At 43.0% G+C, this 24,909-nt stretch overlaps 1 protein-coding gene across 2 annotated transcripts in view; it reads left to right on the forward strand.

Moving 5' to 3' along the window:
• TDRD7 (tudor domain containing 7) overlaps positions 1–24,909 on the forward strand; it is a 165,111-nt gene that overhangs the window by 40,158 nt on the left and 100,044 nt on the right. For both annotated transcript variants that reach the window (XM_040361045.1, XM_040361050.1), the window contains exon 3: positions 11,797–11,938. In XM_040361045.1, coding sequence (XP_040216979.1) covers positions 11,797–11,938 — 142 coding nt within the window. The remainder of the gene's footprint in view (positions 1–11,796; positions 11,939–24,909) is intronic.

A 24,909-nucleotide genomic window follows, 5' to 3' on the forward strand; every position in this document is an offset into this window, starting at 1 on the left:
AGCCTTCAACTAGGAGAGGACTAGGCAGAAGCAGGTTAATTGTTTAAACACATCAAACAAACTGTACAGCACCGCCCCGGGGGCAGTCCCTATAGGTACAACCCCTCTCCCTGCACGATGCATGAATCGGGGCCTGTCGAATTCAGTGATTTCTACCATGTTGAGGGCGCGTAAATCGGCTTCCAGGAAATTTATCGCACTTGGAAGGCTTACTTTTCTCTCTGTGAAGAAATGGGGTGGTGTCTGCGCACCTATTCAGTTTTTAAGGGTCCTGCTGTTCTTACAGCGTGGGGTGGACCAGAGGCTGGCTTTGAGTACAGTCAAGGGGCAGATTTCTGCCCTGGCTGCCCTTTTTCAACGGCCTCTGGCAGCTCACTCTCTAGTGAGGACGTTCGTGCAGGGGGTTCGGCATGTGGCCCCTCCGGTCCGCCCTCCGCTGCCTCCGTGGTATTTGAACCTGGTGCTCTCGGCTCTTCAGAAGCCTCCGTTTGAGAACATTAGGGAGATTCCCTTGCTGACATTGTCTCAGAAGGTGGTCTTCTTGGTGGTTATTACGTCTTTAAGGCATGTTTCTGAGCTGGCGGCCTTGTCCTGCAAGGCTCCGTTTCTGATATTTCACAAGGATAAGGTAGTGCTGCGTCCACAACCTTCTTTTCTTCCTAAGGTCGTTTCGGCCTTCCAGCTCAATGAGGATATTGTCCTCCCGTCCTTGTGTCCTCGCCCGTCTCATCCGAGGGAGATTGTGTTGCACTCCTTGGACGTTGTTCGGGTTCTGCGGGTGTACCTTTCGGCTACTGCTCCGTTCCGGAGGTCCGACTATTTGTTTCGGTGGCTGGTCCTAAGAAGGGCCTAGCGGTCTCGTCCACCGTTTCTAGGTGGATCAGGCAGATCATGATCCAGGCTTATGCTTTTCAAGGGGCGGGCGCCCCCCTTTCCTGTCACAGCGCAATCGACCAGGGCAATAGGTGCCTCTTGGGCTTTCCGACACCAAGCATCCATTTCCCAGGTGTGTAAGGCGGCGACTTGGTCGTCCATTCACACTTTCACAAAATTTTACAAGGTTGATGTGTGTGCATCTTCGGATGCTTCCTTCGGCCGCAAGGTTTTGCAGGCGGCCGTTTTTAAGGTTTGCAACTCCTCCGTTGAGGAGCTCTGTTTTTTTGTGGGGGAGAAGTTTGTTTTAATGCTGTTCCCACTTCTCGTCTTTTTTGACACTGCTTTGGGACGTCCCACTTTGTCAAGAGAGTGCAGTGTCCATCCATGAACGAAAGAGAAATTAGGATTTTTGTACTCGCCGTAAAATCCTTTTCTCTGAGTTCATGGATGGACACAACACCCACCCCTCCTTTATGTGTTTGTACTGCTTTTTGGCGAACTGAGGTGCAGGGAGAGGGGTTGTACCTAGGACCACCCCTGGGCGGTGCTGTACAGTTTGTTTGTGTTTAACCACTTCCCGACCCCCGCATGTACATATACGTCCACAATATGGGGCGTACAGGTACGTCCCCGCCTTACCTGGGTTCGGGGGTCCGATCGGGACCCCCTCCGGTACATGCGAGGGCCGGGAACGGTGTACGGGAGGTCCGGGAGGAGGGGGCGGCTATTGGTTTCCAGCCGTCCCCTCTCGATCTCCGTCAGCGAATGAGCTTCCAGCTGAGCCCTCCCTGCCTGTGTAACTGTAAACACAGGCAGGGAGGAAGTGACGTTTTCTCCCCTCTGGCGGTCTTTTCGTCCGGTTCCAGAGGAGAGAAGACGTCAGTACTGTGAGTTGCACCAACAGCACACTGACACAGCACACATAGGCACATAACCCCCCCCGATCACCCCCCCAGCACCCCCAGATCACCCCCTGTCAGTGTCACTGATTGCAGTGATCATTTATTTTCTGATCACTGCTTTTAGTGTCAGTGTGACAGAAAAAAGTGTCAGGGCAGTTAGGTTTAGGCCCCTTTAGGTCCAGGGTAGCCCCCTACCCCCCCCCCCAATAAAGGTTTAACCCCTGATTGCCCCTAAAGTTAACCCTTTCACCCCTATTGCCAGTGTCACTAAGCGATCGGTTTCTGATCGCTGTATTAGTGTCACTGTTGCCGCTAGGCAGTTAGTTTTTTTTTAGGTTCGCCGCCAGGTTTATATAGCGTTAGGTACCCCCATAAATAAAGGTTTTAACCCCTGATTGCCCCTAGAGTTAACCCTTTCACCCCTATTGCCAGTGTCACTAAGCGATCGGTTTCTGATCGCTGTATTAGTGTCACTGTTGCCGCTAGGTAGTTAGTTTTTTTTGAGGTTCGCCGCCAGGTTTATATAGCGTTAGGTACCCCCATAAATAAAGGTTTTAACCCCTGATTGCCCCTAGAGTTAACCCTTTCACCACTGATCACTGTATAAGTGTCACTGGTGACGTGGTTAGCCAGTTAGTTATTTAGTTATTTTAGGTTCGCCACCAGGTTTTTAGAAAGCGTCAGGTACCCCCATATATTACCGAATAAAGGTTTTAACCCCCTGATTGCCCCCTAGTTAACCCTTTCACCAGTGATCACCGTATAAGTGTTACGGTTGACGCTGGTTGGTTAGTTTGCTGTTTATAGCATCAGAGCACCCGCCGTATATAACCCAATAGGTTTAACCCCCTGATCACCCGGCGGGTGATATAAATTTAATTTTAGCGCCAGTCAGGGTCTGCGTCGCCCCAGGCAGCGTTAGGTTAGAGCCAGTACCGCTTACACCCACTCGCTAAGCATACACCCCCCTTAGTGGTATAGGATCTGAACGGATCGATACCTGATCTGAGCAGATCTATACTAGCGTACCCAGCAGTTTAGGGTACCCAAAAACGCATTGTTAGCGGAATCAGCCCAGATACCCGCTAGCACCTGCGTTTTCCCCCTCTGCCCAGCCCAACCCACCCAAGTGCAGTATCGATCGATCACTGTCACTTACAAAACACAAGACACATAACTGCAGCGTTCGCAGAGACAGGCCTGATCCCTGCGATCGCTTACAGTTTTTTTTTAAGCGTTTTCTACGTTTGCTTTTCTACAGATCAGGTGCTTTTTTTACCTGTGAATCCTTACCATTGTACCACTAAATTTAGAGTCCAAAATGGCAAACCGAAGGTACAATGATAAGCAGGCCTTGGAGTTCATGTGCATGTCAGATAGTGAAGAGGAGGAGGTCACGCATCTGACAGATTCTGGCTCAGAATACGAACCCGTTTGCGACAGCGGCTCCATGTCAGATAGCTCGCACGACGAAGTTGAGGTCCCTGCTAAGGCCAGGCGTACCCGATCCCATTCTGATGTTGTTGAGCAGCAAGAACCGCAGGACCCTCGTATGGAGCAGAGATCCAGTACTAGCGCCGCTATTCCTTCTGGTGAATTGGCAAGCACCAGCGGCCTAGTACACCCTGGTCGTTTATCCAGCACTGCAGTAACACTTGGTGACGTGGCGAGTCCCATAAGTGCAGTTGAAGCTGGCGATGTGGCAAGCACAAGTAGTGTCCCGCTGCCACCAAGAAGAAGACAGAGACAGGCCCGTCGTGCCCATAGTGCCCTTCCTGTAGAATTTGCCTATCCTGATTGGGTCCCCACCACTTCTACAGCACCTGTACTTCCCCCATTCACTGGCCAACCCGGTATTCAGGTGGATACAGCGAACTTTACGTCACTTGATTTTTATTCGCTGTATTTCACGGAAGATCTCTATAGATCTATTGTGGACCAGACTAATTTATATGCTGGTACTTACATCGCCGCTAACCCCCAGTCTCGCCTTGCCAAACAATGGAAACCTCTCAAGGTTTCCGAATTTAAGACCTTTCTGGGCCTTACCCTCAACATGGGCATACACAAATTTCCGTCATTGCGGATGTATTGGTCCACACATCCCATTGACCATATGTACATTTTCTCTGCTCACATGGCCAGGAAACGATACGAGGCGATCCTGCGGTTCCTGCATTTCAGTGACAATACACTTTGTCGTCCACGTGGAGACCCTGAATTTGACCGGCTCTACAAAATTCGGCCCCTCGTAAACCATTTCAACGAACGTTTTGCAGCCTTGTTTAATCCCCAGCAGGTTGTATGCGTTGATGAGTCCCTGATTTAATTTGCTGGCCGCTTGTCTTTCAAACAGTACCTTCCCAGCAAGCGTTCCAGATACGGGGTCAAGCTCTATAAGCTCTGTGACAGGGCCACAGGCTACACATGGAGCTTTAGGGTTTACGAGGGAAAAGATAGTCAGGTAGAGCCGGAAGGATGCCCAGATTACATGGGGAGCGCTGGCAAGATTGTTTGGGACTTGGTGTCACCCTTATTCGGAAAGGGGTACCATTTGTATGTGGACAATTTTTACAGCAGCGTGCCACTTTTTAGCCACTTATTTGATCAACAGATTGGAGCATGTGGCACCGTGCGACCTAATCGCCGGGGCTTCCCCCAGCGGCTTGTAGATGCCCGTGTTAGGCCGGGGGCGAGAGCCTGCTGCAGATGTAAAAATTTGCTCGCTGTGAAGTGGCGGGACAATAGGAATGTTTTCGTTCTTACCACCCTTCACGCAGACACGACAGTCCAAATTCGTACGGCGACTGGTGTTGTGGAGAAACCCCTCTGTGTCCACGAATATAACCAAAACATGGGAGGGGTGGACCTCAACGACCAGTTAATGGCGCCGTATCATATTGCCCGTAAGACGAGACGCTGGTACAAAAAAAGTGTCTCTACATTTATTTCAATTGGCTCTACTGAATGCTCATGTCGTATACAGAGCTTCAGGACGGAATGAATCCTTCCTTCAATTCCAGAGGGATATCATCACAGAACTCCTGTATCCAGGCGGTATTGTACCTCACCATCTCCTACCAAATGCAGTAAGCCGATTGCATGAGAGGCATTTTTCTTATGTCCTCCAGAGTACCCCTACCCAACGAGCCCCCCAAAGAAAATGTCGTGTCTGTACCAAGCGCGGATTTAGGCGTGACACCCGTTATTTTTGTCCCAAATGTCCTGGCAATCCTGGTCTTTGTATTGGTGAATGTTTTGAACGCTTCCACACACACGTTAATTATTAGTGTAGGGTGAAACATTTCACAGGCTAGGCACACTCACACAGGGTCTCCCAAGATGCCATCGCATTTTGAGAGACCCAAACCTGGAACCGAAAAGTTGAAGTTACAGTTCACAGTTACAAAAAAAAGTGTTAAAAAAAAAAAAAAAAAGTAAAAAATAAAAACACACAAAAAAATATAAAATAAAAAAACCAAAAATAGTTGTCGTTTTATTGTTCTCTCCCTCTCTATTCTCTCTCTATTGTTCTGCTCTTTTTTACTGTATTCTATTCTGCAAAGTTTTATTGTTATATTTTTTCATGCTTGCTTTTCAGGTATGTAATTTATTTTACTGTTTTCAGGTACGCCATTCAGCTGTTGCGCGGACTTATTTATCTTGACAGCAACAGCGTTTGCTCCCACGATATATAAAGCCGCGACTCCAGTGCTGTAGGAGGTGATTTCACCACCACAGTTAAAAAATAGCAGCATGCGGGCAGCAGGGGCGGAGGAGCGATTTTGCTCCTAATGCCGCGTACATACGGTTGACATTCCTACGGAGGCTTTCCCGTGGAAAAGTCTGACCATGTGTACACGGCATAGAAAAGTCCGACCGTGTGTACGCGGCATAGAAAAGTCCGACCGTACGCGGCATAACTTTTTTGTGGGAGGATGCCCCCATGCTTTGGCATATATATATTTTAGGCACAGGTTGCGTTAAAAAATGTTTTATTTTTTACTATGTTTTTTTATAGGTATTTGCTTTGCAGGTATGGTATGATCTTACTGTTATACTGGAATGTTACTTTGTTTTAATGTTAACCATCATTTGCTTAGCAGGTACGCCATTCAGTTGCAGTGCGGATTTATTTAGCGTGACAGCAACAGCGTTTGCTCCCACGGTATATAAAGCCGCGACTCCAATGCTGTAGGAGGTGATTTCACCACTACAGTTCAAAAAAGAGCATATATGCCGGAGCATGGGGGCATTAGGGGCGGAGGAGCGATTTTGCTCCTAATGCCGCGTACATACGGTTGACATTCCTACGGAGGCTTTCCTGTGGAAAAGTCTGACCATGTGTACACGGCATAGAAAAGTCCGACCGTGTGTACGCGGCATAGAAAAGTCCGACCGTACGCGGCATAACTTTTTTGCGGGAGGATGCCCCCATGCTTCGGCATATATAAATGGTGCATGTATGCCCATCATTAGAAGTGGGTGGATGAAGGGAGGTATTCTAATGGTGGGCATACCCACCGATCAATCTTTTTTTTGTTCAGCCAACAGGCTGCATGAAAAAAAAAAAGATTACAATACATGTCCAACAAGAACCATCAACGTACTGGTATGTTGCAGGACTTTGAATGGTTATACCAGAATGATGCCTGCGGGTTTAGGCATCATCTTGGTATCATTCTTTTCAGCCAGCGGTCGGCTTTCATGTAAAAGCAGTCCTAGCGGCTAATTAGCCTCTAGACTGCTTTTACATTCAGTGGGAGGGAATGTCCCCCCCCCCCAGATATAAACGGCGCCATTGAGAATATGGGAAAGCATTTTATCACACCGATCTTGGTGTGGTCAGATGCTTTGAGGGCAGAGGAAAGATCTAGGGTCTAATAGACCCCATTTAAAAAAAAAAAAGAGTACCTGTCACTAACTATTGCTATCATAAGGGATATTTACATTCCCTGAGATAACAATAAAAATGGTAAAAAAATAAATAAATGGAAGGAACAGTTAACAAATAAAATAAAAAAAGCGAAATAAATATATAAAAAAAAGCATCCCTGTCCCCCCCTGCTCTTGCGCAAAGACGAACGCAAGCGTCGGTCTGGAGTCATATGTAAACAGCAATTGCACCATGCATGTGAGGTATCACCGCGAAGGGCAGATCGAGGGCAGTCATTTTAGCAGTAGACCTACTCTGTAAATCTAATGTGGTAACCTGTAAAGGCTTTTAAAGGCTTTTAAAAATGTATGTAGTTTGTCGCCACTGCGCGTTTGTGCGCAATTTTAAAGTATGTCGTGTTTGGTATCCATGTACTCGGCCTAAGATCATAATTTTTATTTCATCAATAATTTGGGCAATATAGTGTGTTTTAGTGCTTTAAAATAAAAAAAAGTGTATTTTTTCCCCAAAAAATGCGTTTGAAAAAACGCTGCGCAAATACTGTGTGGAATTTTTTTTTGCAACACCCACCATTTTAATCTGTAGGGCCTTTGCTTTAAAAAAATATATAATGTTTGGGGGTTCAACTTTACTTTCTTGCAAAAAAATGTTTTTATGTAAACAAACAGTGTCAGAAAGGGCTTTTTCTTCAAGTGGTTAGAAGAGTGGGTGATGTGTGACATAAGCTTCTAATTGTTGTGCATAAAATGCCAGGACAATTGAAAACCCCCCCAAATGACCCCATTTTGGAAAGTAGACACCCCAAGCTATTTGCTGAGAGGCATCTTAAGTCCATGGAATATTTTAGATTTTGACCCAAGTTGCGGGAAATATATATATATATATATATATATATATATATATATATATATATATATATATATTTATATATATATATATATATATTTATATATATATATATATATATTTATATTTATATATATATATATTTTTTTTTTTTTGTGCAAAGTTGTCACTAAATGATATATTGCTCAAACATGCCATGGGCATATGTGGAATTACACCCCAAAATGCATTCTGCTGCTTCTCCTGAGTACGGGGATACCACATGTGTGAGACTTTTTGGGAGCCTAGCCGCGTACGGGACCCCAAAAACCAATCACCGCCTTCAGGCTTTCTAAGGGTGTAAATTTTTGATTTCACTCCTCACTACCTATCACAGTTTCGAAGGCCATAAAATGCCAAAATAGCACAAAAAAACCCCAAATGACCCCATTTTGGAAAGAAGACACCCCAAGGAAACTGCTGAGAGGCATGTTGAGTCCATTGATTTTTTTTTTTTTTTGTCCAAAGTGATTGAATAATGAGAAAAAAAAAAAAAAAAAAAGAAAAATGTGTCACTAAATGATATATTGCTCACACATGCCATGGTTATATGTGGAGTTGCACCCTAAAATACATTCTGCTGCTTCTCCTGAGTACGGGGATACCACATGTTTGGGACTTTTTGGGAGCCTAGCCGCGTACGGGACCCCGAAAACCAAGCACCGCCTTCAGCATTTCTAAGGGCGCAAATTTTTGATTTCACTCCTCACTACCTATCAGTTTCGAAGGCCATAAAATGCCAAAATAGCACAAAAAACCCCCAAATGACCCCATTTTGGAAAGTAGACACCCCAAGCTATTTGCTGAGAGGCATGTTGAGTCCATGGAATATTTAATTTTTTTGCCCCAAGTGATTGAATCATGACCAAAAAAAATTAAAATAAAAAAATGTACAAAACATTGTCACTAAATGATATATTTCTCACACATGCCATGGTTATATGTGGAATTGCACCCCAAAATACATTCTGCTACTTCTCCTGAGTACGGGGATACCACATGTGTGGGACTTTTTGGGAGCCTAGCCGCGTATGAGACCCCGAAAACCAAGCACCGCCTTCAAGATTTCTAAGGACATAAATTTTTGATTTCACTCACACAAATCTTGAAGGCAGTGCTTGGTTTTCGGGGCCCCGTACGCGGCTAGGCTCCCAAAAAGTCCCACACATGTGGTATCCCCGTACTCAGGAGAAGCAGCAGAATGTATTTTAGGGTGCAACTCCACATATAACCATGGCATGTGTGAGAAATATATCATTTAGTGACAACGTTTTGTATTTTTTTTTTTTTGGTCATTATTCAGTGACTTGGGGCAAAAAAATTAAATATTCCATGGACTCAACATGCCTCTCAGCAAATAGCTTGGGGTGTCTACTTTCCAAAATGGGGTCATTTGGGGGGGTTTTGTGCTGTTTTGGCATTTTATTGCCTTCGAAACTGTGATAGGTAGTGAGGAGTGAAATCAAAAATTTATGCCCTTAGAAATCCTGAAGGCGGTGATTGGTTTTCGGGGTCCCGTACGCGGCTAGGCTCCCAAAAAGTCCCACACATGTGGTATCCCCGTACTCAGGAGAAGCAGCAGAATGTATTTTGGGGTGCAATTCCACATATGCCCATGGCATATGTGAGAAATATATCATTTAGTGACAACGTTTTGTAAAAATTTTTTTTTTTTTTTTTTTGGTCATTATTCAATCACTTGGGGCCATAAAATTAAATATTCCATGGACTCAACATGCCTCTCAGCAAATAGCTTGGGGTGTCTTCTTTCCAAAATGGGGTCATTTGGGGGGGTTGTGTGACATCTTGGCATTTTATGGCCTTCAAAACTGTGATAGGTAGTGATAGGTAGTGAGGAGTGAAATCAAAAATGTATGCCCTTAGAAATCTTGAAGGCGGTGCTTTGTTTTCGGGGCCCCGTATGCGGCTAGGCTCACAAAAAGTCCCACATATGTGGTATCCCCGTACTCGGGAGAAGCAGCAGAATGTATTTTGGGGTGCAATTCCACATATAACTATGGCATGTGTGAGCAATATATCATTTAGTGACAACTTTGTGCAAAAAAAAATCAGTTTGTCATATTCCCGCAACTTGTGTCAAAATATAAAATATTCCATGGACTCGACATGCCTCTCAGCAAATAGCTTAGGGTGTCTACTTTCCAAAATGGGGTCATTTGGTTTTTTTTTTTGCTATTTTGGCATTTTATGGCCTTCGAAACCTTGATAGGTAGTGAGGAGTGAAATCAAAAATTTGTGCCCTTAGAAATGCTGAAGGCGGTGCTTGGGTTTTGGGGCCCCGTATGCGGCTAGGCTCCCAAAAAGTCCCACACATGTGGTATCCCCGTACTCAGGAGAAGCAGCAGAATGTATTTTGGGGTGCAATTCCACATATAACCATGGCATGTGTGAGAAATATATCATTTAGTGACAACTTTTTGTAAACATTTTTTTTTTTTTTTTTTTTTTTCGTCATTATTCAATCACTTGGGACAAAAAAATTTAATATTCAATGGACTCAACATGCCTCTCAGCAGTTTCCTTGGGGTGTCTACTTTCCAAAATGGGGTCATTTGGGGGGGTTTTGTACTGCCCTGCCATTTTAGCACCTCAAGAAATGAGATAGGCAGTCATAAAATAAAAGCTGTGTAAATTTCAGAAAATGTACCCTAGTTTGTAGACGCTATAACTTTTGCGAAAACCAATAAATATACGCTTATTGCGATTTTTTTTTACTAAAGACATGTGGCTGAATACATTTTGGCCTAAATGTTTGACTAAAATTTAGTTTATTCGATTTTTTTTACTTTTTGTTATAAGAAAAATCATTTTTTTTCAAAATTTACGGTCTTTTTGCGTTTATATCGCAAAAAATAAAAATCGCAGAGGCGATCAAATACCATCAAAATAAAGCTCTATTTGTGGGAAGAAAAGGACGCAAGTTTCGTTTCGGTACAACATTGCATGACCGCGCAATTACCAGTTAAAGCAGCGCATTGCCAAATTGTAAAAACACCTTGGGTCTTTAGACAGCGTATTGGTCCGGGGCTTAAGTGGTTAAACAATTAACCTGTTTCTGCCTAGTCCACTCCTAGTTGAAGGCTGAATACCCACTTTGTCAAGAGAGTGCTGTGTCCGTCCATGAACTCAGAGAAAAGGATTTTACGGTGAGTACAAATACTATTTTTGTACTCGCCGTAAAAAAAATTCTCTGTTCATGGACGGACACAGCACCCACCCCTCCTTTTAGGTTTGTACTGCTTTTTGAGGGGTTGTGACCGTGAAGGGATTTTCTCTCATAGCCTGTTTTGAATATGGAAAGGGAATGGAAGTGAAGGGAAATCACCCCATTGGGGCATACATGGCAAAAATCATGGCGGGTTATAATCCTTTTTTACGCTATCCAAAATAAAATAAAATTGCCTTTTAGTTCTTCTTTACATAGAATCAAACAATGACATTTATCTTTTGTGATTTTAAAGGGATGATGCATCGTAGTGAATTTTTATCCAAACAATGGCTATGTAAATATATAATCGGCCACATTCTCGTGCAATAAATAAAATATATTAAAACGCATCTTAAAACCATCTGCAGAAAACATGCTCATGCCAGACGTGAATCAACCCCTTGTACACCTGTTTGGTTCATGGACCCTTTTTCATTGTTTTAAATGCAAAGGTTGCTACCTTGCTGATTATGCTTCAGAAAAAGTGTTTTATAGTATTCAGCTTATCCCTTGCTTTGTATAGGCAGCCAACATTTTTTAAGGGTTCCAGATTAGGCAAAGTCTCTATAGCAGGAGTGGTATGAATTGTCCAAATGAGCTCCTGTTGTAGAGACCATTAGCCCTGTCCTGGAGTCCTGTTTTTTTCAGCTGGCAACACCCACTCCCAGGTACAGATGGCACAAAAACACATCCCTCCTCCAGTACTTTTACACATACAGATAAAGACAAGTTCCATGCTGTGTGCTGACTGTGCATTGTGCCTGCTGGAAATAACAACCATCTTGGGTTTAAACTTTGTAACGCTTAAGTCGCAGATCAACAGAATGCTGTCTAGGGGTCCCCGCTTGACCTCCTTGAGACTCCACTTGCTACAGCAGGAAGATTAAAACATCATGCGAGATAAACAAAAGGGAGGTGTAACTGCTGGAGTCCTCAACAAAAGCCAGTGGTTTGTTATTTCTTAGTAATTGCTATTTGCCTCTAATTACCTTATTTGTCAATTTCAGGTCATCTGCCATGCTGTGGTCTGTAGGGAAACAGCCCAGATTGCTGCGCTTGTGGCACGTCAGAGAAGTTCAAAAAAGAAATCCGGTGGCCAAGTGAACTGCCAAATGAGGATGAAGTATTCTGCCCCCTTCACTCACTTTGGTAATAAGAAGTTTAAGTTTGAGAATGGGCTGTTTTTAATATGGAATATAATTAACATGAATTTACCACTTGCTATTATAAGTGTGGTGGTGTTTTTTAAATTTTTTTTTCATGTTTCAGTAAATCTCCACACCTCAAGCTTGTAAAGTTGTAAATGGTGACAACCAGTTAGGTTTTTTTGTGGCTCAAACTGCTCTTAAAGCTGAACTCCAGGAGGATATAAAGATGTCCCTCATATTTCTTAAAACCTAATGAAATGGTGAGACAGGCTTCTTTTAATCATAGACACTGGAATATATGCAGCTGTCTTTTAGAATTGTGGGACAACCCATATAGCCCCTCCCACTCCAAGCAATCTTCAGTTTTTTTTGCTAGTGTTCGGTGAAGCATGACCCCTCTACTTAGAATATTTTTTTGGTTTATGCACGCTATTCCTACTGAAGAGATTTCAAGATCTTCTTGCTGAAGAGTTATTTTCTCAACCTAGCACCTACAGCCACTTGGGCTACTTCTTGCACCTTTTAGATGGTGCCTCTTGGGCACCTTACCCAGATTCTGGCAGATGTAGAGACATTCTGTATCATGGCCTCTGGCACTGGGCTTCTCCTTGGTACAGTAGTTCAGTCCCTGAAAAGCTCCTCCGTGGAGGAAGAGAGATGCCTTTTTTTTTTTTTCTTCCAATTTGATTTTTCTTTTATTGTTTTCCAAAAGATAGTGTTTTACATGATTGCTCGTATTCATACACATTACATACAATACATATTACCAGGGTAAACAAAGAGCGGTGCCAGCCATGGTATACATGTAACAGCTTATCCTATCCCATTTTCATCCCCTTCCTTCCCCCTCCCTCCCCCCCCCCCCCTAATACGACTATTATGTCTCGCCCTTCCCATGTCGGCCAAAGGTTTAGGAATAAGGCAGCAAGAGGTATTAACAGAAGGGACCGGAGGGAGTGGCCTCTTCCAGATCTCCAACGCAAAAGTCATTTTTAAAGAGGGGTCGCGTTCTGGTCCATCTTATTTTTATTATATATTAGTCTGTTAAAGGTTTTCTATCTTCTATCGTTAAGGGAGGTCGCTGTTCGTATCAGCCTTATGTCTCTAACCACTTGCCGTCGCCGCACCGTCATAATACGTCCACAAGGTGGCTCTCCTAGGCGAGAGCACGTAATATGACGTCCTGCCTATTAGCCGCCACTAGGGGCGCACGCGCGCGCCCCCGACTCCCGTGCGTGTGCCCGGCGGGTGCGATCGCCGCCGGGCACACGCGATCGCTCGGTACAGAGCGGGGAACGGGAGCTGTGTGTGTAAACACACAGCTCTCGTTCCTGTCAGCAGGGGAAATGCTGATTTTCTGTTCATACAATGTATGAACGGAAGATCAGTGTTTCCCCTAGTGAGGCCACCCCCCCCCCCCCCACAGTAAGAACACACCCAGGCATACTTAACCCCTTCCCCGCCCCCTAGTGTTAACCCCTTCACTGCCAGTGGCATTTTTGTAGTAATCTAATGCATTTTTATAGCACTGATCGCTATAAAAATGCCAATGGTCCCAAAAATGTGTCAAAAATGTCCGAAGTGTCCGCCATAATGTCGCAATACCGAAAAAAAAATCGCTGATCGCCGCCATTACTAGTAAAAAAAAATATTAATAAAAATGCCATAAAAATACCCCCTATTTTGTAAACGCTATAACTTTTGCGCAAACCAATCAATAAACGCTTATTGCGATTTTTTTTTTTTTACGAAAAATATGTAGAAGAATACGTATCGGCCTAAACTGAGGGAAAAAAAAAGTTTTTTTATATATTTTTGGGGGATATTTATTACAGCAAAAAGTAAAAAATATTCATTTTTTTCAAAATTGTCGTTCTATTTTTGTTTATAGCGCAAAAAATAAAAAACGCAGAGGTGATCAAATACCACCAAAAGAAAGCTCTATTTGTGGGAAAAAAAGGACGCCAATTTTGTTTGGGAGCCACGTCGCACGACCGCGCAATTGTCTGTTAAAGCGACGCAGTCCCGAATCGCAAAAAGTACTCTGGTCTTTGGGCAGCAATATGGTCCGGGGGGTAAGTGGCTAAGGAGGGAATCCCGTGTCTCTCAACCATGGTCCCCAAACTTTTTCAAACCTTTTACGATTCCCTTGTTTAATAAAGGTTGCTCTCTTGCTCTCTATCAACATATTGATAGTTGCGATCCAATTCCTCACAGATGGAGGACCTTGTGCCTGCCATCGCTGCGCAATTAGTTTGCGTGCCTGAAACAGGCCTCGCATTACGCCCTCCAGAGTTCCCGATGGGGCTCTATGCTCTTCTAAGTCTCCAAGGAGACAAGTTCTAGCGTCTGTCTCTAGAGATGTCCCAAAGATATTGTTCAGTTTGTTAATGACCTCTGTCCAATACCTGAAGAGCTTGGGACATCTCCAGAACATATGGACAAGGTCGCCTGGAGCCTTACATCTAGGGCATTCATCTCTCTGTTTCCAGCCTAATTGAAAAAATTTTTTCGGAGTGTAGTAGACACGATGTATTAGGAATAAATGAGACAATCTCTGTGCTGGGGCAATAGATACTAGGACCCCTCTGTTTAGGATCCTACTCCACTGCTCCTGCGTTATTACCCCCAGGTCTCGTTCCCATTTTTCTCTACTCCTAAGCAACCCTGTTTTATTTATAGCCATGGCCCCCAGTTTATCGTACAGTTGTGAAATTAGCTCTTTCGTTGTATTGTTTTGGGCTATTTTGTTAAGGATGGGAGTCTGGATCCTATCTAACGAGTGGGTCTTGTACTGAGACTGGATATAAGCTGGAGATATTTAAAGAAAGTTTTTTATTTGGGATATTAAATTCTTGTCTCAGATCCGAGAATGACTTCATAGTGTCTCCCTCATACAAATGGACTAATCGCGTAATTCACTGTCTCCCAGATATTGCATTTTCCCACGCCCTCTACTTCTGGGAGATTTTTGTTGTTCCAAAGGGGAGTCAGACCCCCCCCCCCCTCCCCCTCCCCCAACCTCCACGATGTGTGTTGCAGCTACACAAAACTCTCTGCACACTTTTTCCCATTGCAGTGCAAGTTCTGTTGTAGCTGCGATGCAACATGTTCAGGCTTGCCGTAGTCCAAAGCTAGGTGCACAGCTTTAGAGGTGTGGTTCCTCATGGCTTTGGGTGCCATTTTACCTATATACAGAACACTTTTGCTTCAAACGGAACCCTGATCTCAACGCAAGCCTTCGCTAGGTTACCCAGACTTGGCAAACAAGTTGGCTGCACCCCTTTCTGCTCCCCAGCACAGGTCATGAATATCACTCAGGGGATTTCCTCACCCGGATGGCAGACGTTGAGCACAAGAGAAATGGTACGAGGGGCCACCACACATTGACAGCAGGGTCTTAAGGTAAATCGGGCTTCTTTTTCGTAATTTTGCTTCAGGCACTTTGGACTTTAGTCTCCACTCCTCAGAGTTCCCCTTAACCCCCATTTTCACCTATTTAACCAGAGAGGAAATTGTGGCTGCCAAAGAAGAGTTGGGCAAGATAAGTGTCAGTGGTTGGCTTCCCCTACTCAGTCGGTGACTGCATCATCGCAGAAGCATTGTTGTCCCATGAGGATGAAAATGTGGAGGGGGAGAAGGGGGAGCTTGAATATTCAGATGGCTCTTGCCAGGGGAAGGGGCAGTGAACCATAGTCTCACTCAAGCTAAAAGAAACCAGTTTGTTTTTTGTGAACACAGTACACACTTTATGACGGGCCTACACCTACTGGGCCTAAAGTTGCCAGCATAGGATCTCTTCCCAAACCAAATAAGCCCATAAGGCATTTCCAGTACAGGTCATTCTGTACAAATACTGGCCGCAGCCATGCAAGATGTATACTCATCCAAAGAGTCAGCAGTACCCTGTTTGAGATTTAAAGTGATTGTAAAGGCTTGTTTGTGTTTTTTTTTTTAATTTTTTTTTTTTTTTACTTCCTATAAAAATAACAAACATGTCATACTTGCCTGCCCTGTGCAATGGAATTGCACAGAGCCGCTCGGGTCCCTCTTTGGTGCTCTGGCCCCTCCCTCCTGTTTAGTGTCCCCACAGCAAACGGTCTGCTATGGGGGCACCCAAGCTGAGTCACTGTGTCTATTTTTCTCTCTCTCTCTCTCTCTCTCTCTCTCTCTCTCTCTCTCTCTCTCTCTCTCTCTCTCTCTCAATCGGGAAGGAGTATCTCTGATGGCTGAGATATTCATGGACAATGCCTGAACTAGAGAGACCCCAAGTGTTAGGGGGGCTGCTACAGATAGGAGGCTTTTTATCTTAATGCATAGAATACATTAAATCAAATCTTCTGACTTTACAACCCCTTAAAAAAAAAGTCTAAATTCCCTCTCATGTCTAGCTGCTAGCACCCTTGTGATTCCCTTCACAAATTTAAAGAATAAAATTAAAATAATGTGCAGTGCTCATCTACTATGAATCCAGATGCTAAACCATTGAGAACAATTTTATGTGAAACAAATATGGCATAATACATATTTGTTTCACATAAAATTGTTCTCAATGGTTTAGCATACACATAATAAAATCCAGACTATAGTATAAACAAGTTACTCAAAACATGCTCATAATTATAAATAAGTACCCTTAACCACTTGAGCTCCAGAAGGTTTTTGCCCTCCTTCATGACCAGGACATTGCTTTTTCGCACTGCACTACTTTAACTGGCAGTTGTGCAGTCATTTAATACTGCATACAAATGAAATTTATATTCCTTTTTCACACAAGCTTTCTTTTGGTGGAATTTCATCACCACTTGTTTTTTTTTTTATTGTTTGTTATATAAACAACAAAAAAAGAATTTTGGGGGGGGAAAAAAAACACTATGCTTTCTGTTATAAAACATCCAATTAAATCAAATGTATTCATAAATTTAGGCCAAAATATATTCTGCTAGATGTCGTTGGTAAAAAAAAAATCCTATTAAGTGTATATTGGTTTGTCTGAATTTTTTATAGCGTCTACAAACTGTGGTGTATAGTGTGTGTGTGTGTGTGTGTGTGTGTGTGTGTATATACTTGAAAATTGTTCAGTCCTGATTTACTTGAGGCCCCAAAACAGCAGGACAGTGCAATTACCACCATTTTTTGGAAACTAGACAGTCTCAGGCATTTAAGAGGCATGGCAAGTTTTTTCAAGTTGTAATTATTTTTTTTTATTTCAATTACATTTTAGTTTTAGTCCCATTTTTAATCTTCTGCAATTGTTTTTTAGTTTTGGTTGTGTTTAGTCGACTAAATCTCCAGTACATTTTGGTCTACTAAAACATTTTAGTCGTCTAAAATCTAATGGGTGTAATTAAATTGTAATTTATTAGTTAACCTTTCTCTACAATTTTTAAACTCATTATATACTGCTGAAAAGAAAAATCTAATGTTATTTATGGTATTGAGGTATGAACATTCACTACAGACCAATGTTAATTTTGATGTCAAAATTGTATTTAGTTTTAGTCGTATTTTAGTTGACAAATGTTTTAGTCAACGAAATTAACACTGGTACTGATGGCCGATCTAATTTCTTGAGATGTTAACAAGCCAGGACAGTACAAATTACCACTTTTTTGGAAAGTAGACCATCCAATATATTTAAGAGGCATGGTGAATTTTTTTGAAGTTGTAAATTTTTTATGTTATTTCTTTTATTTATTTTTACACAATATCGACATTAACGTTTTTTCTCGCACAGCATATGCATACTTGCAATTACAGCCCAAAATACATTCTGATGCTCTTCCTGAGTATGGTGGTACCACATGTGTTAGACTTTTACACAGCCTGGCCACATGCAGAGGCCCAACATCCAAGTAGCACCTCCAGGCTTTCTAGGAGCATAATTTCATGACAACCCATCACACTTTTGAAGGCCCTGGAGCACCAGGACAATTGAAACGCCCACAAAATGGCCCCATTTTGGAAAGCAAACAACCCAAGGTATATTCTATGAGGCATCATGAGTCTTTTTGAACATGTATTTTTTTTTTTTTTCCTCAGGTTTTTTGGAAAATGTGGGGAAAAAAATGAAAACCTATTTTGTTTACACAAGGTTGAGAATTTATACGAGATTTCTAACACATAGCATGTACATAGCAAAAATTACACCCCAAAATACATTCAGCTACTCCTCCTGAGTATGGCGATACCACATCTGTGACACTTTTACACAGCCCAACCACATAGAGGCTCAACATCCAAGTAGCACCTCCAGGTGTTCTAGGGACATAACATTTCTGCCAATCTATCACATTGTTGAAGGCCCTTCATATTTCTAACACATAGCATGTACATACCAATTACACACCAAAATGCATTCTGCTGAGTAAAGGGTAAACAAATAATTAATTACCTGTGGTTTTAGTAGTGCAGTGGGCCACAGAGGAGATCATCGGTTCAGGCAGCAGGCAGGAACGTGGACAGGGACAGCAAAACAGGCTGCAGCCAGGAATACTGTCCATAGACTGTACAGGTAGAAATGTCAGCACAGCCAAAGCATTGGTCCAGGTAGCAGGCAGGAATGTGGTCAGCAGCAGTAAAAGGATCGTTCAGGTAGGAACACTGTCCATAGTTAGTGCAGACAGAGATGTGGTCAGTACAGCTAAAGTATTGGTCCAGGCACATAGTCCATAAAAAGTCCTGGGTCAGTGCTAGCAGTGATATTGTTGTGAAGAATAAAGGGCACTAGACTGAAGTGCAGTTAATGGTGAATACCTATCTACAAATATACCATAAATAAATGATATAATAATGAATAAACTTCAAATATTATGAAACCGTAAACAAACTAAACGTACGTCGGCAGTGGTACCTGGTCATGTGTTTGTCCGACACCATCTCCGGTGCTGTGGTTGTAGTTGAAGGCCGGTGGAATGCACGCCACCACGGAGGTGGAAGTGGAGCTGTACACACAAGCCTGCAGCCCCAGTGCTGGGTAGGCACATTTTAATGCAAGAGGCCATTTAGCGTTTTTATATTTTAACATTTCAATAAACCGTATTATGCAATGGGCTTTTCTCATTCCTTTTTGCATATCTAACCTGTAACTCCGAGGAAAAGGCATTCTGACATATTCCTGTCATATTGCTATGTGTGCAGGCACAATCCTGTGAACGCTTTATCTGACTTTCTTTCTAATCCGAGGTCAGGTATATCTGGTAAGCACATTAACTTTCTGTGCACTTTGGGTGACGGCAGCTATCGATGTCTGGTGAAGGATTTATATCACCTTTAAGCAAGATTTATCACAGTTGTCAAGAAAATCTATTGTAGGATCGATTGCAACATATATATTGGAACTGTCTTTTGTTTTTCACACACCGATTGGTGATTCAATATGGTTATGGACTCCTCATATTATTTGAATGTATATTCATTATTATATAATTAATTTTTGGTATATTTATTTGTAGATAGGTATTCACCATTAATTGCAATTTAGTCTAGCGCCCTTTTATTCTTCACAACAATCAATCAAGTAATACACATTATTTGCAGAGGAGCAGCTTTATAATCTTTTATTATATTTAATTGGCGCAGAATTAATTTTCAATATATCACTAGCAGAGATATTGTCTGGCTTCGGTCAGGAAATAATGGGGACAGTAGTAAAGGCATCTGCCACCGAAATTGCTTTGAAGACTTCAGACCCTGCTCTGGAAAATAACAAAACAAAGAGAAAACCAAAAACTGTTTTTCTCAACCCAGAACACTATTTTGAAGCACCTCACATATGTAAATCAGTCCAAGTGGCAGGCAAAAAAAAACATGTTCAACAGGCCGAGGTCAGTGCAGGTAAAGGGCAGAAATACACGGTAGGCAGAGGCATAGTCGATGCAGTCCGGGGGCAGTTCACGTGAAGGGCAGAAACATGGCAGATAAATAATACAGACGGCAGGCAGTGGCATAGTCTATGAACAGGCCAGGGTCAGTTCACATGGAAGGCAGTGATCTGGTTGGTTGAGGCACCAGGGGAGTAATCGGCATAGAAATTAAGAACGGGGAAATGGAAGTCTATTACATAATATGGACTAATTTTTTTGGTCATTGTCTTCCGGTTTCTGATGGTGGAACATTGTCAGGAAAATGGCGCTCATGAAGTCTGCTGACACAATCTGAGTGAATGCTTTCTAGGGGGTCCTTGCTGATGGATCAGGGCAATGACAATATCTTCAATAAATTTGAAGAAGGTGTTGGGAATTTTCTTCTTTTTTTTTTGATAGGTGACATGCATTGTAAATGACCAAATGGAAAAGGTATATTGCTACTCTTTTATACCAGAAAAAGGGACGTTCGTGTTGATAGGGCTGCAGCATTTGATCATTTAAATCTATCACCCCCCCCCCCCCCCCCATGAACTTATTGTACTCTTGGATACTGCCAGGCTTTTGAACGGGACTGCATCTTCTGTGAAGTTCCTCAGAGGTATCGTCGTAGATGATGGACATGCTGTACAGATGCTTTGGGGAACCCCTTGCTGTTTTTTCTTGCTGTACCGCAGGCCAAAGTTTTCTCCAGGTATAGATGGTGGGAAAGGGGCAAACTGTTATAGTAATTGTCAATGTAAATGTGATACCCCTTTTGGAACAGTGGGAATGTCAACTCCCAGACAATTTTCCCACGTATTCCCATACGTTGGACACTCGGGGCTGGAGCTGGGAGTCTTTGCCTTCGTACACGCAGAAGGCATGCACATATCCTGTGGTGCTTTCACAGAGCTTGTTAAGCTTCAATACGTACCTGGCCCTCTTACTGGGAATATACTGCTTGAATCCCAGCTGGGCTGTGAAATAGACAAGGTATTTGTCCACAGATGTTCTGGTCAGGGATATAAAGTTCGACAAATCTCTTAGAAAAAAATCAAGTCGTGGGTGAATTTTATTCAATTTATCAAATTTTAAATTATCTCAGGGAGGGCACTGTGTGTTATCACTGAAATTCAGGAAGCGCATTGTTATAGTGGGACCTGTACATGACCTGGTAAAGGGAGCCAGACACCAGGAGGGCCGGGATACAGTGCTGGTAAAGAGGTCGGGAGGAGCAAGATGCCGGGATACAGTGCTGGTAAAGAGGTCGGGAGGAGCAAGATGGCCAATGGATCTAAAGACTAGGTCGAAGCCGCGGCCTATAAGTGGCTGCCGCCATGCGGAGTAGCATCCCACCGTTCAGGTATACTGACTCGAGTATAAGCCGAGGGGGGCATTTTCACCCTGAAAAACTCGGCTTATACTCGAGTATATACGGTACCTTTTTTATTAAAGTGGTTGTAAACCTCTGACATGAAAGACTGTATGAACAAAGCATATCTCTCTCTATAGTTTGTACCATAGAACTGAGTGTCATTTCTGTCTGCTGCTCTGTTCTTGACACCAACAGAAACATGGTGACAAGGGAGGGCATAGCTTGTGATTGACAGCCACAGCTCTGTTCCTATTTTATGTGCTCTGTGAAGGGGCTGTGTCCCTTCACATCCAAACGGCACTCAAAGTTTTCCTCACTGATGTAACTTTAGCTTCCCACCCCCTGCTTTTCAGAGTTGTGTAAGTTGTGCACTTTGAATGGATGTTGGGGAAAGACAGCTGTAGATAAACAGGTACAGCTTATGTAGGTGAATTTTGTTTAATCTCTGTGTATCACCTGAGGCCAATCACTTCACTGGGTATATGTAAGGGTTTACAAGTGTAGAAGTGTGCTTCAACCTAGTAAAGCTACTGTGGAAAAGTCTGACACTCATGGATTTTGAAAGTCCCCCTTTTCATCCATCCCAGGCCACGGTTTCAAAGGACAAGTCCTCACAATGAGTGGGCGTCCCCACTTCAAGTTCCATTACCTGGACTCTGGGTGTTTTGGATCTTGTGGTCTGAGATGTTGTGTCCTGGGGGTGCAGACTGGGATTTTGGGCCTTTTTCTCCGCTTCATGCCCTCAAAACTTCCTGTTTCTCTGCAGAGATTTTGGGACCTCTTGACGCTGCTTTCAGTGGATGCTTTCTTTGGGAATGATTATTCTCGTTCCAGGGGTTTTATTCCAACTTGTTTACGATCCCAAAAACCAACAAAGGAATTGGACCTGGTCTGCCTTTGCAACACTACAACAAAGGGAGTTCTTGCATGGACGACATTGTGGGATACCTTAATCTCCTTTTGTGGTAGTGCTCCACACAGACCCTCTCTACAACATCCAATGGACTTTGAAGACACTGCAGGAATTTGGGTGGATCCTCAATCCCCAAAATTCTGCATTGGACCCCTCCCATCGCTTGTATTAGTTGGGCCTAATCTTTCACATGGCTCAGACCAGGGTGTTTCTTCCGTGGAAAAAGTGCTGACATTTCAGGCTCCTGTTTGGACCCTTGGCCCTAAGAATTGTTTTTTGGTCTGCTTTTGCATGAGAGTATGGAGCCTTATAGTGGCTTCTTTTGAGGCTGTTATGTTTGCCAATTTTGACGCCATAATGGAGAACGTGGCCTTAAGAACTTTTGAAAGGACCGTTTTTTGGCCTTGTCCATTCTCTCTTAAAGACCTCTGGCTTTGCTGTCCCTTGTGAAAACCTTTTATTCAAGGTGTATCTTGCATCAAGTCACCCTTTCAGCACCCCGTGCTTCCTTTGGATCTATTCTTGGTTCTCCATGCCCTACAGAAACCACCCTTTAAACCCGAATGTGATATTGGTTTAGGCAATTTCTCCTACAAAGTGTCATTTTTGGTTGCTGTCATGCCTGTTGGAGATGTCCGAGTTGGTGTGTCTTGTAAGGTGCTGTTCCTTGTTCACAATGACAAGGGTATTTTTCACCCAAGGCCATCCTTTTCTGTCTGTGGTATCAGTCTTCTACATCAATGAGAACATAGTCCTACCATATTTGTGCCCGGCTCCAAAGCATCAAAAGGAAATCTCTCTTCATTGTTTTGGATGCAGTCAGTCATTAGTCTAACTCAAAGCAACAGCTTCAAGCAGACAGATTGCTCTACTATCCTCAGGACCTCAAAAGGGGCACCCTGCTTTAAAATCCCACATTGCTCAATCGATCATAAAACTGATTGCTAGAGCTTACACTCTCAAATACAAATCTCTTCCTGCACTTTTAAATATTCTTTGCTCCAGATCAGCGGGAGTATTTTGGGCATTCCAACACCAGGCCTCTGTAACCCAGCTGTGTAAGGCCCCACCTGGTCCTTTTGTTCATAACTTTTTCTAGGTTTTACCAGGTGGCTGCCCAGTCTTATGCAGGTGCAGCTTTCAGACACAAGGTTCTTGGTGCGGCATTTTGAAGTTGGGTCTTTTGAAAGCCTTGCCAGCATCCTAAAATCCAGGGTCTTTGAATACTCCAAAATATGGAATTGCAGGCAAGTCAAATTTTTATCTTTTTTGCAAAGGCTACTGGTGTTTTTCTTTAAAAAAATAACAAAAAAAATAATGAAAATTACTGGGAGTGAGAGGGATTATTATGAGTGTCCAATCGCTTGAATAACCCAGGGTCTGTTTTAAGGAGCCTGTGTCCTATACTGTACTCCAAGAATAGGCTTTTACAGATAATTCAAAAAATTTCTGTCCAAGTTTATTCCTGGAAAAACGGCAGTGCAGTTCCTCACTTTGCCTGAGTGTTCCTGCTCTATAGCCTTGGTGATTTCACTACTGTGCTTCATTCTGTGGAACTTTCCCTTTTTTTCTGCTGCTTTTTGATGTTTATCCTATCCGTCATTGAGAAAGCTCCGATAAGAAAAAGCACTTCTGCCAAGATCATTACCTCTGCACAGACACTGCGGACACTTTTGGAACAAGGCTATGAATAACCTTAATGCATTGTACACACTAAGTGTTCACTCATAGTTTTTTATTTTAGTTTCTCAATTAAAGTGGTTGTTAACGCACTTCTACTAAATGCTGCCATCCACTCTGTCCTGCTATAAGAAGTTTCCCTGTGCTCTGTAAAAAAAAAAAAAACACTGGCAGAATGTACCTGTTTGAGCTCCGCAAGCACACAACGGATTCCTCTCACTAGGGCGTACATGTACGTCCCCTTTAAGAACCCAGCCGTGGGTCGCGCTCGCGACACGCTTTGTGACTGCGCCTGCGGACCCAATCGCCGCCGGTGTCCTGCGATCGGGTCACAGGAGCTGAACGGGGAGAGGTGAGTGTAAACAAACCTTCCCCGTTCTTCTCTGTGGCAGTGTCAGTGATCGTCTGTTCCCTGTCATAGGGAACAACGATCAGTGACGTCACACGTACAGCCACGCCCCCCTACAGTAAACGCACATGAGGTCACACTTAACCCCTACAGTGCCCCCTAGTGGTTAACCCCATCATTGTAATTTTCACAGTAATCGGTGCATTTTTATAGCACTTTTCGCTGTGAAAATGACAATGGTCCCAAAAATATGTCAAGTCTCTGATGTGTCCGCCATAAAGTCGCAGTCACGAAAAAAAACGCTGATAGCCGCCATTACTAGTAAAAAAAAAAAAAAAAATTAATAAAAATGCTATAAAACTATCCCCTAATTTGTAAACGCTATAACTTTTGCGCAAACCAATCAATAAACTCTTAGTGCGATTTTTTTTTTTTTTTTTTTTTTTTTACCTAAAAGCTGTAGAATACGTTTCGGCCTAAACCCATTTTTTTTATGTATATTTTTTTGGGGGATATTTTTTTATAGCAAAAGTAAAAAAAAAAATTTTTTTAAATTGTCGCTCTATTTTTGTTTTATAGCACAAAAAATAAAAACCGCAGAGGTGATCAAATACCACCAAAAGAAAGCTCTATTTGTGGGGGAAAAAAGGATGCCAATTTTGTTTGGAAGCCACATTGCACGACCGCGCATATGTCAGTTAAAGCGACGCAGTGCCGAATCGCAAAAAGGGGCCAGGTCCTTAACCTGCATAGTGGTCCGAGTTTTAACCGGTTAAAGGGAACAGGATCTGAATTTTTTTTTGGGGGG

This window comes from Rana temporaria, chromosome 1, assembly GCF_905171775.1.
Source record: "Rana temporaria chromosome 1, aRanTem1.1, whole genome shotgun sequence".
In the NCBI taxonomy this organism is placed as follows: Eukaryota; Metazoa; Chordata; class Amphibia; order Anura; family Ranidae; genus Rana; species Rana temporaria.